Source organism: Empidonax traillii, unplaced genomic scaffold (assembly GCF_003031625.1).
Source record: "Empidonax traillii isolate 1590-97213 ecotype Southwest subspecies unplaced genomic scaffold, ASM303162v1 scaffold750:size552251, whole genome shotgun sequence".
NCBI lineage: Eukaryota > Metazoa > Chordata > Aves > Passeriformes > Tyrannidae > Empidonax > Empidonax traillii.
This window is the reverse complement of record NW_020955943.1, coordinates 41020-53651: the sequence shown is the minus strand read 5'-3', so window position 1 is coordinate 53651 and position 12632 is coordinate 41020. Positions and strand designations below refer to the sequence as shown.

The 12632-nt window shown below is 42.2% G+C and overlaps 1 protein-coding gene across 2 annotated transcripts in view; it reads right to left on the bottom strand.

The window, feature by feature from the left end:
* Positions 1-12632, bottom strand: part of CYFIP1 (cytoplasmic FMR1 interacting protein 1) — a 53580-nt gene continuing 40948 nt past the window's right edge. For both annotated transcript variants that reach the window (XM_027900799.1, XM_027900798.1), the window contains exons 23-28: positions 7043-7173; positions 4756-4828; positions 3495-3589; positions 2107-2345; positions 1074-1221; positions 1-606 (exon numbers count right to left, since the gene is read on the bottom strand). In XM_027900799.1, coding sequence (XP_027756600.1) covers positions 442-606; positions 1074-1221; positions 2107-2345; positions 3495-3589; positions 4756-4828; positions 7043-7173 — 851 coding nt within the window. In that variant the 3' untranslated portion in view covers positions 1-441. The remainder of the gene's footprint in view (positions 607-1073; positions 1222-2106; positions 2346-3494; positions 3590-4755; positions 4829-7042; positions 7174-12632) is intronic.

Sequence of the window (12632 nt, the reverse complement as noted above, 5' to 3'; positions counted from 1 at the left end):
TTTTTTTTTTTTTTAATAAAGGCAAATTAGCAGTTAAGGCTCTAATACAAACAATTATGCATTGATTTCTAAAAATTTTTTTTCTACAGAAACCAGTTTTTTATCCTCCACAGCCATTATTTTGGTAACTTCAGGGAAAAATTACGCCAGTCCAGTCTAAAATGGCCACTTTGGGACAGGAATGCAAAGAGATTTCAAAAATCTTACAGGCTTTTAATCAAAGTGTATAAAAATTTAGTCTAGAAAAATAAGTATGGATTGTATACAGTTACTGTGCTTGGAGACTGGAGAGGACAGCGCACCACTCAAATGGCACAAGCATACTGGAAAATGCAGATGAGAGTAGTCCTTAAGACTGTTGATGTGGGGTTTATTTCTTGGTGTTTTTTTTCTCAAACTTTTAGCCTAAATAGGTGCAAAAAATATTGTCGAGTAGAAATTCTAGTTGCTGGCAAGGGACTGATGGATAGGTGGCTGGAAGCAGCGCACGTGTTCCACAGGAGTGCTCTCTCCATCGCCGGACTTCAAATACTTATCCAAAATAGCAATTATTTCATCATTCAGAATCTGGAACTTGCGAATTCTCTCAACCATTTTCTTCAAAGGCTGCAAACATCAAAAAACCAGACACACAAGAATTAGCTTTGGAGATAAAAAGCCTTAGACAGAAAAGCAGCAAATGCTGTTACTTCGCTTCTCTGAGCAATGTTACCAATGTTTCCATTTCACTGCTAAGCCAGTGGAAATCCAAGGCTTGTTTTGGTTTTTAACAGTGCTGCTTTTGGTAAAAAGAAGTTCAATTTACAGCAGTCTTGTCATTATCTGAATATATGACATGGAAGGCATTAAGAAAATCTCACATATTTGGGACATCAGAATTCTATGTGATCAGTCTTCACACTCCAGTACTGATGCCCTTACCTTTTGTTTCTAAAGTTCCTGGTGCCCTCAATCTTCAGCAATTCATTCTAAAAAACAATTGCTACATCTATGCTGCATTTGAGTACAAACAGCTCTGAGTTGTTGCTGTCTGTCTTACTACAGGGGATACAGAACAGATGTTTTCAACTCACCACATTCTTTATAACCTCATCTTTGCCATCGTGCTTTTGGACTTTCAACAGGTGGTAGCAGAAATCCAGCACGTCGAAGCGGCGTTGCTGCCCCAAAAGCACAATGATCATACAGCCAGCCCAGTGCAAGCCATCTCCAAAGCACTGCCTGAAACAAGAAACACATCACACAGAGCAGGTTTCACCCAAATCTGTTTACAGTAAACACTTGCTAATCAGCCATTACACTGAGTAATAAATATGCTGGACATTAATCTAGAAAGCAAAAGCTCTGATGTATTAATTTTCCTTGCAGATATCACAAGTGATTCAAATGGATGCTTAAAAGAAAAACCAGAAGCCCCCCTCCACAAATTTTACATAACATAGTTACTCCAAAAACATTTACTCCCATTAGACTCCTGTGTAATTACATTTCATTTTCAATGAAAACAATGCTTTCAAAGAAAACAAAGTGGGAATTCAATACCACTCTGTTCCTTTAGGCTGCAGGCATGAAAGGAAGCAAATGCCCTATGCTGTTTTCTAATTGCTCTGTGAAAAGCATGTTACAGCTCAACAGTTTTTCAAAATAAGGTTATTCTCAAATTCAACAAAACCAAGGACAAACAACGGTTCCTGGTTAACTCGTGTTAATCACAATTAATTCCAAGTGCTCATTCTTGCTCTTAATTCAGAGAAGAAATACTTGTTAGAAATGGATGCACAAATGTTCTGCTATTTTATTTAAGCTGAGCATCCATAGGGCTATGACCCCTATTGAAAGACACGTGCTAGGGCCCGTTTGTCACGGGATCATTCATTGTACATTGGCAGTACTTTAAAATAGAGGGCTATTTTCATTAAAGATACAATAGTATCTGTGTTCCTGGATTACGAGCCCCTCCCAGTGATGGCAGCACTTCTGGTTGTTGTGCTGAGCTCTTGCAGGCAGGCAGGCTAATGCCTCTGTCCCGGCCCCACTGCTGCCGGCAGGGAGGACAAGCTAAGCGCTGTTGGTGCAGGTGAGCCACGGGCAGCTGGCAGTACGTACTCCACAGTGAACTCGTGTGTTCCCACAGGGATGCAGTAGACAAACTGCATGGCGCTCCAGAGGCGATGGAATTCCACGCACTCGTCCACGTGCATCACCCCGTTGCTGGGCAGGGGCCCGCGCCAGATGGGATCGTCCAGGAAGGAGCGGATCCTTGTCAGGATAACCTCAAACATGGACAGGCCGCAGCAGAGGCGTTCTTTGGTCAGGAGGTCCCCTTCCCTTGCGATGGCTATTTGCTAAGGTGGAGAGAAACAAAGGGCAAAATCCTGGTAAAAGCCACCTGACCACAAAATCTTAGTTTAAAAAATAAATACATTTTTCAGTTTCACTTGGTTTATTCTGGGAGAAATATCTCCTGACCCACGTAGGTCAACGACTGCTAACCTGGGGCTCAGATGAGCCCCCCTCAGATGGGGCTCAGATGAATTTCACAATTTCACAGAAAATTTTAAAAGCCTTCTCAAGCAGACAGGCTTGAAAGTAAGTGACACTAACTGCAGTAATGCTAGTCCTGGACTTGTCTCAGGGAGGTTTAAAGAATCTGTGTCTGAATGGAGGCAGAAAGCAAAACCAAAGACTTTTGTACCCTCCTGCTCGTATGGGCAGTACCTCCTGCCTGTGCTCTCCTGCATATCTCCTTTACTGCTGCTGTTCAAGATGGTAAAGCTCAGAAGAGAGCACAAACAGGCTCAGACAAAATCCATTAGGAGACAATGCTGTTTAGGGCTTGTCCCGTCTTGTGCCATTGCACCATGAGCTCTCCTACTGCAGCAGCTCCTACTGAACTGCACCAGTGATGACGAAAGCAGTCTGAAGTTTGCTTCAGAGCATTCTGCTCTTAGTTTCAACTATTCACATCTCACCCAATTGTCAACCTCTATAGGGAATTGATGCAGCCCTCACACTGACAGAAAGGGAAACAGTGCAGAAGCTGCAAAGGCAGTTCAAAAATTTTCTCTTTGGTCTTTGTTTCCAGGAGCACTCAACTCCAATGACAGCTCATTTTCCAAGAGTTTCTAAATGACTGGCTGAAAGAGTAGTAAAATGCTTAAAAAATATATTTACATGTGCACAAGAAAACAGATTGTTTCTGCTGAAATTTGCACAAGTAGCTCCCAGGCTGGACTTCACACCGGGAGGCTATCACGTAGCAACATACATACCAATTAGCAATTTCCCCCAAATGTGTCACCTTCACCCCTGTCTCAAATGTTTTAAACTTCTGAGCTTTAACAGATCTACCAAATTCATGGATCTAAAAAAAAAAATCCTGTTGTGTGAACAAGCTGGATGTGCAGGCTGAAGTCCTGACAGAGCTATCAGGACAGGCTTTCTGGTGCTCAGAGATTTCTTGAATTGCCTCTGACACAAATGAGAGAGATTACCTGGGGTGTGCCAAGTCTTTCAATGAGAGGAACCAAATGTAGTGAAGCATATTTTGATTCCAGTCTCTTCATTTTAGCATCAAGTCTTTCACCCTCTGAAAGAAAATTTTTTAAAAAAGAGAGCACTAATAAATTGCAGTTAACCAAGAAAATTCTTACTTTCACACAATCTTTATTCAGTGAGGAAGAAAACTGTGTGTCATTTTCACTGTGTCATTTTTATAGGTAACTTCAGTTCTAAATAGTGGATTAATCTTCAATGTGCTTTTAGAAAAATATACATTTATATTTTAAAATGTTACATTACTTGTGCATACAGAAAAAAGGATTTGTAGTAAAATATATTTAATTAACTAAATTCAAGGAAGAATATAATATGCTGCTGCTGACATATTTGACCCCCATTTGTACTAAGACAACTAAATTGTCCTTGTGCATAAAATGCTTGTCTCTAGAAGATGAGGTATAATGAGGATGGAATCTTGTGTATAGCAAGGCTAAAAAAGCAGCTGGCACCCCCTCAACACTGGCAAGTAGGAAATGTTCTCTGGCAAATGGGAAAACACCATTTACAATGGTCTGGTCAGTTTTATGCAAAGAGGCAAGTAGCTGCTGTGAGCCTGGAAATATTGTCACAGATTTCCAGCTGATGGGATTTCTCCAAGCAGAACAAATCAGCTGGTCTGGCAGCAAGAAATGGAGAAGAAAGGAGACAGAGGAGCAACATAGAAAGAAGAGAGAGTGGGGGGCGGGGGGGACAGCTCACTTTCTGTTGATGAAAGAGGAGAACAGATACCAAAGGAAGCAATATTGCAAATATTCACTACTGCATACTCAGTTTAGTAAAAAGGATGTGAAAAATCTACTGGGACCAGGAATCATTGATATTTACTTACTTGCTGACAGATTTCCTATACCCTGTGTGATCAAACCTGCCCCGTTTGACTGACAATCCTATAATCTAAACTGCAGCTTCAGAAAAGCCTCTCACCATATCCACAAAACAGGATAATACTGCCCTGGGCATCCATCCTGCTTTTCCCTCTCATGGCATTCCTCCTCTTCCTCTTGTAATTTGCACAGAGCCTTGCTAAGAAACACTAATTTCTTCAGCCAGGCAAACAGACTTGAGTCTGTTACCTCTGTCATGCAGCTATCAGTGGTGGTGTAAAGGGTGTCTGGGGATGGTTACCAAAACTTCAGCAGCAGCAAGGAAAGTGGAAAACGTTATCCAAGGAAAGTATTTTCACTTAACCATTACCTTTGACGTGAACCCTGGGCAGGATATTTTGGAATGGCGCCGCGTGCAACAGGTCACACACTTCCTCTAGGGACTGGAACAAAAAGAAAATGAGAAGCATTTAGGACCAAAGAATCAATCCCCAAACCACACCAGACCCCACAGCGGGATTCCAAATGCAGGTCAATGCCATTGCAGAAACACCAGAGGGCAGCCGACCTCCGTCACCACCGCAGGGAGCTGCTCCGAGCCCGCTCTCTCCTCGTGGGTCACTCCCTTGATTTCATCAGGTTACCTTGAATTCCCAAACAAATTCCAGCAACTCTCCTCCCACCCTCAACTACCAGTTCATAAAGGGCAGGGTAATTATTAAATAAACTAATGCAGAAAGAGTAATTTCAGTGGGAAAGTGGTAGTCGGCTCCTGCGCAAAGAGGGGAAGAAGATGACTCACTGCTTGGTTATTTTTACCAAAGCCACAACCCATTATCCTAGTGGGAGCTTCTCCCTGCCAGGCAGGCTGAGACACATGGCAGCAGTGAACCATGTCTTAGGAATTATTTTACATCTTTAGGGACAGAGGAAAAGGGAAACAGATGTCTCCTGTTTCTTGGTTGCTGTAGGTATGTGCAGAGAAAATGCAGAGATGACCAGAAGCAGATGCATAACTTTGCTAAGACACTCTCCTCGTTTTTGAAGCAGAGGCTAATTTGTAATCTCTCAACACTAATATTAGAAGGGTTGTTCATCAGCTATACTCTTGGCAAGGCCAGGGTACTGGGGCTCATGTGCCTTTTCCAGGTCTAATTCCTTGTTGTCAATACCAGGAAAATGCACGTGTTAGGCAGTCAAGATGAACAAGACCCACCCACTAGCAGAGATGTACTCAAAATTACACTTTGCACTGTGGTAAAGTCTAGATTAGTTATGATGGATAACCAGAATGGAAAAAATACGGAATTTCACGACAGGACATTGGGGCATGAGTGAGGGCAAAATCAAGAGGAGAGATAGTGAACACAGGCGTATGACTAGCAAGTGTAACCTAGGCAGTGTCCCAAGAAGGTACCTCTGTGCTGGTGTCACTTTGGTACACCATCAAGCAATCCTCTCAGGAGGGAGTGAGAGGCCTGGCCTTTTTACCACATACCCACTCAGCCTGAACCCAAAGTAATCCAATTTCTAGTTCTGTTTCAGTCATGCCATTACTGAATACAGCTTTGCTGCTGGTCACCTGGCCTTCAAATTACTCTCCCCCACGAGGGAGGGATCCTTCTAACATCATAGGCAGGACTCTGAGGAACAGCATGTCTCCATTACCTTATCTAACATCAACAGCTTTAATAGCCCTTAGAGAAGGGTCTATTTTTGTACAACAGCAGGCCCCCATCCAGCCTGCTGAGGAAATGACGTGGCTGGTTTGCAGTCAGCAAAGATCTCTGTGTGATGCCCAAGCTCGGCAGCACTGTGAGCCTGCACAGCCTGGGCAGGGTGCCTGTATGCACCACAGGAAGAGACTCCCCACCCAAGTCTCAACAGCACAAGGCAGGTAAAGAAAGGGAAGGCAGCACACCTGTTGCTGTTCTGGTCCATTATCAGTGCCCAGCTTTCCCTCTGTAAGCACCCAAAAGCATTGAAGACAAAGAAATTACAGGGGCTGGCCATTTTGTTCGAACAGTAAAAAGTAATAATGTGGAAGAAGAGTGGGAAAAGAAAACTAGAGGTAGGAATAAAGAGCAACTACTGTGCCTTCAGCAGTGGGCAGGTTTGCACGGTGTGAGACAGAATCAAGATATATCGGAACCAGCTGAAAGACTGGACACATTTCACAGCTTCGTTCATACTAGGACAGACGAATGTCAGCCACCAAAGCAGCAAGGGGGATGTCCAAGGATGTCCACACTAACTTCGTGGTGACAACAGGAATGGCATGCAGGAAAGGAATATAACAGTACCAGACGCACAACTCACTGACATAAAGAGAGTGTGACCCTCTCTGTTGTGACTGAATGCAGCAGTACTATATGTGATTGTAATTTATAGTGAAGATCACAATATTAGATCCTCAGGTACCATACAAGAGGCAATGTCTCTCACCCAGCAAAGTCAGGCATCACTGCTGTTTCGCAGACATCAAAGCCCCTGCAAGACTGTAAGAAATTAGCACAGGGAACTGTTTCTACCCATCTGCCCATCAGTAATAGCAAACTCACAGATTTCAACCTTGTTATTGATGACGTTAGTAACAAAAATATGAGAGTACATTTTGAGAGACAGATGGATTTTAAACTAGCACAGCAGGCACCTACCAGACTCTGTTCAATGAGGAGGCAAAACAGGACAGCATTTCCCACTTCCCGCAAATTCTGGAAGCAAACAGTCTTCAGTTCTGCATATTCAACAATGTCCTTCAACTGATGGTGAAAAAACTCTAAGATACCTGAAATCAAAAGAGAAACAAAAAAATAAATAAATCTCAGGAACTAAAATGAAATCTAGTGACAGACACACTTGTTATCTCAGGAAAGCAGACAAAAGATACCAGGCAGGTGGGTAAGTCACACGGACCAGGACTAATTTTTCTTTCTGCTTCAAAACCACTAACCAATTTCATAGAATCATAGAATCATAGAATCAATTTGCCTATTCAAAGGTTGCACAAACATGTGTACATATACTGTATTAGAGCAAAACTAATGAAGAGTGCAGGTTTTGAGTTCTCTCTCCATGTATCAGCACATGAGATTTTATCTGCAGATGTGCAGCCCAGAGGAAACTGAAAGAAGCAGCATTTAAATGCATTAAAAATCAGAGGTTATGAAGTGTTAAGTCAGTACTGCACTGACCTTTTTAACTGCATACATCATGCAAAATGGAGCCAGTGTAAGAGGTAAGAAAAAAATACCCAGGAGCAGGAAGAGAGACTCGGCTCTTGTCTGCTATTAGTCCTGTTCCCCAACCTGCTGCACTACCCAACACGCTCGTTTCACAGCTGCCATTTTCATGGATGACAGGGCCAGCGAGGAGCAGAGAGTTAAAGATACAGGGAACAGGGGTAGTGTCAGGGTATGACTGCCACAGGGCCAAGGTGATCTGCAACCTCGCAAAGCAATTAAATACAGAGATCACAAGTAAAGCTCTGCTGGCTTAGATCCTGCTGACAAGCGTAATCAGAACACAATTTCTGTCAAAGTTTTGCCAAAAGCTGACAAAAGCCAGTTAAAATTATGATTTTCAAAACCATGTAATTCACACAAACATATCTTTTCCACCAAACCTCTCCCAAACAACAGTGATGTGTAACACACTGGTGGACTTCCAGCTCCTTACCCTCCAGCCCCAGAAAGGTTGTGCAGTCCCTTGGTTAGAGACAAGCCCAGGAAACCATGGGCTCAGCAGCTTCTGCAGAGACCTGACCCGGTTAGCACCGCAGAGGTTAAAGCGATGTGCAGGATGGGAGAGGAAGAGCAGAGAACTACGGTAGGTCAGATAGCTCTTCAGCTTTTCACAAGTTAATTTTTATCAGCATTTCTCCATCTGTCTGCAAAAGCCTACCCCTTTTAAATTAAAAGCCACCAAAACCCTCGGTTGGTAATAACAGAAGAAAATGCATCATACAAGGCTTTCAAACTGAATGCTACGTATGGCAGTTCATTTCCATTACAGTGAATTAAGTCAGATAAAGCTCCACCCAACTGCACCTAAAGCAATTGAGAGAAGACAAGGAAACAGAACACAGATGCCCTTCACCACCTTCCCATGTGTTTCTTCAACACAACTGATGAACACTTTCCATGTAGGAGATTAGACTACAATATCTACCCAGTAAGGCAACAGCTGAGGGGAGCATGCAAATATAAAATACAGCCTGCACCCTATCTATTCCAAGGAAACCCCTCAAATTCAGCAGAGGAAATTGAAAACATACAGTAAAGGAGAGAACCGTGTAGCTAACTCCCACACTTCTACAGAAAGTCTTATGTGATCAAAATTAGTAACACAGAACATCAGTAAAGTACATGATGAGGGGATGCAGGGCTGGCTCTGTTACATCTCAAATAAGTGTTTGTCAATGGAAAATTTGCAGTAAATGAGTGTTCCCACATGAATTCAGTGGAGATAAATTTCAGATCAAACTTAAGTACTCCTTTGACTCGACAGAAAAACAGAACTGAAAAACTAATGGAGAAAGGTCAGATGTAGCAAGTGCTTGCTGAGCTTAATTTATTCAAAAAAACCCCACATTTACATCTAGCTAAAAAGCAAACAAGTCATGCCAGCACATCACCAACTCCCTCCTGCCCATAGCACGGGGACTGTGTAATGAAAAAGCTCTGGAAAAGCTGTTGGTGTTCATTCAGCGCTGCTGAAACAGGCCAACCGCAATTCCCAGGTGTGTGAGGAGCAGTGAACACTCGTGTTTGTCGTTTAAACACACCTGCCCACCATGGCAATGGGATGCTGCAGTGCTGAATACTGGGACTCCTGCTGCTGAATACTGAACTCCTGGGACTCCTCTCTGACTCACATCAGAGAGGCTTGAGGTTCATACTGTAAAAAGTACATACTCTCTTTTACAGCCAGACCAGGCAGCAGAGCTCCTCTCAAAATCCTTACCAAAGTTCCTTATTTCTTCACCCAAAGCCCCAGTCTCCATACACAGATACATAAATACGCACACACCCACACAGATGTATTCATAAACAAATTGTGACATTATTTTGAAAATCTGACAGCCAGTATTTAGCATGCATTTAGCATTGTTTCTAATGCTGTCATTACCCATGTACTACTTCCCTTTAGATCAAGACTTGATTTACCAGCCAAACAGAAAAAAGTTTACAGAGCTACATAGGCTATTTTTGATGGAAGCACAATCTGCTCCCCAATGGAGTCCTGTGTCAGAAATATGTCATTATATTTTCATTAATGTTCAAGCAATGGCATTCCCAATTACACTTCTCTGCACAGTACACAGAACTGTATTTTTATGAAATACTATGCATAGCTACAGAAGCCCTGGGGAAAAAAAAACAAGTGTCTTAGGAAAGTTAATTTCACTTAACTTCATGCAACCTTCCTCCTTCCCCTAATTCTATCTGTGGGTGCAATCATAAGTTACTGAGTTAGTTATATATACACAGAATTTTGCAAAGCAAATGAATCAAGGTTTTTGCTTCTCCTCTCCAAGAAATCAATTTTAATTAAATCTTGCTATTCCTGCAGATGGGGTGCCATTAGGTGCCATAATAATTGATCTTATAATCTCAGTTTCCGATTTACACAGATCTCAACAGAAGCAAAGACTGTTGATATAAAATAGATAAAGTACAGAAGATTAGTAAAGGATTAGGTTCCTTCTCTGTTTCCAAAATCCTATCCCAACAGCACTCACACAGCAGATGCCAAGTTTCAGCTGTGCATTCTGTACACTAATTAATTTAAGAAGTTTGAGCAAATCAACACATGCAACACAAAACTGGTTGGATTCCTTCACCTTGGTCACCTTTCATATCTCAGTTCACACCTACAGACTGAAATCAAACACGTTCCAGAGCTTGAACAAATCTGGTACCTAAAAGGTTAGGACAAAAATGAGCTGCTAATTTCTGACTAATGACAACTGAATTTCTGGCTAAAACCAAACTGTATCTTTAATGTAACTCTTGGCCTAGTGTGTTTTGGGTTATTTTCTGCAAAGAACCAATTTTACTATTATGAAATAAAATCTACTAATTTGCAATAGCAAAATTGCTCCCAAGAAACCGGGTGCTATAATGACCTGTAGTCTGTGTTCACTTTCATATAGACCTTCAAGCTCCAAATACTTCTTTGGCTCACAAGAGACATCATTAACTCTGCATATCACTGGTCCTGCCTTTCCTAGACATGGAGATATTCACAAGGTTTAAGCACATACATGTATCCAGGAATTGAGACCGTGCACTGTGTTTATTTTGCTAGAAAGAAATACCCCATTGTTCTGCATATTTAATGAGTCCTTACTGCCCTTTTGCAGTCATCCATGTGATTTAGGCCTTTCAAATAGTCTGTAATACTCTCTTCAATGGACAGATTTCAGAAAGACCTATAAATACATTCCCTTCATCCAATGAGCACTTAAATCATCGTGCCTCCACTTAACTTATTCTCCTACTCATCCGAGTTTGATCAAAAACCTGGGAAGCTTAACCCTTCTGCTATGCTCCAAAGTGATGCTTCCCCAGCAGCCTCCAGACACTACTGCTCTCCCCCATGCTTCCCAGTGCAGGCCTGCTCCAGTTCCTAGTAGAGTCTGACCTGAAATATTCTAGAAAAAGAAGGCATGGAAGACTGTTTTTTTGCCAGATTGCTGTGCTGAAGCGTCACACAAGGTGTTGCCAGCTGTACAGTCAGCCCAGGGAGAGATGGGAACACAGCAGTCAGCAGCACGGGGCATTGGGAGACTTCCCCAAATTGTGATGTGAACAGACGGGATTTCAAGAGATCATGGCCTGGGGTAACAAGTGTTTTGTCCTGCACCAGCTTGGAGTGTTTTGTTTCTTTGGTCTGGTTTCGTGTGTTTTTTTGGTTTGGTTTCGTTGGAGCTTTTTTAAAGAGTATGGAAATGCTATATATAGGAAAAAACACACAATTAGGCTATTTCTCTTCAAGTTTATGTCTTGCTGAACTCATTAATTTTTAAAAAACTTTCTTTTGGAGGGGTGGTATACCAGTGACAAAAGACTTATCTCACAGTAGAGATGACAAACTACTTTCCTCGTGGTATTCAATGATACTTCAGAGTGGCAGGATATTCATTCATCAAAAGCAGGAATGCCACGTTCAGATACTCAAAAATAGCAGAAGAAAATGTTACCTCCAAGATGGAATTTCAAGTTTAAGCTCTTATAAGACGAATACTCCTTTAAGAGCTCCAGCAACTTTAAAAGGTCCCTTTAAAAATCCTTATGCTTAATGTATTTTTAGACAAATATTTTTATGACTACAAGATGAGCAAGTTCCCCACTGCTTTAGACTGTTCCTATGGAAACAAACCCATTGGCAAAGAGGAGTCCTGAACAACTCTGATGCCACTGTCTGTACCTCGCTCCTTTTAGCAGGAATAAATCATCATTTAGAAATCCACAAGTCTAGAAGGCTGATTATGTATGGCTCAAGGAATTGCAATCAGCAGAGACCAAGCTAAGCTCTCCAAATAAAAAGTCCAAAATGTATGAAAGAGCTAGAGGCTTACTTACTGAGCATACTTAAATCGCTTTGCTTGTGGAGAATTAATTCTGAATTGATAAATGCATGTTACACCAGGAGAGATGAAAATCTACATATTTAATCTAGGGACTGGAATCACAGTTCTGGTCTGTGTATGTAGGTAGTGCCAGTTAAGTGATTGAATGATTTGTTATGAAAGAACAAAAGCAGCACACAGATACATCCCATAGCACTCAGGCTTACTACTACAACCAGAAACTTCTGAGGAAGCTTTTGGAGGCAGAGGAGAGAACAGTCAACAGTTGGCATGTATTGGCTTGCATTTGCTGTGGCAAAACACATCAACAAGGTGTGACAAAGACTGCTACAGAGGAGAATTTAGCACAGGAAGGAGAGCACAGTGACTGAAACCAAGCACACTTTGAGCCCCTCCCTTCTACAGTCTGGCAATTCCTCTCCAGATGTCAGATGAGGACTAAAATCTACAGCACATCCCTGTCACAGAGAACATTTTCCTTCATGAGTCAGAGCTGCTCCAAGGACAGACAGCTCCATGACGGGTAGGTGTCAGAGAGCACAATGCAAGTCTCCTGTGAGAGGGACAGAGGAGCCCTGAGCTTCCACAAGCCTTTTCTGTACGGTGTCTTTGAGTGGAAAGGGAGAAGTGGCAAGACAGTGCAATAAAGG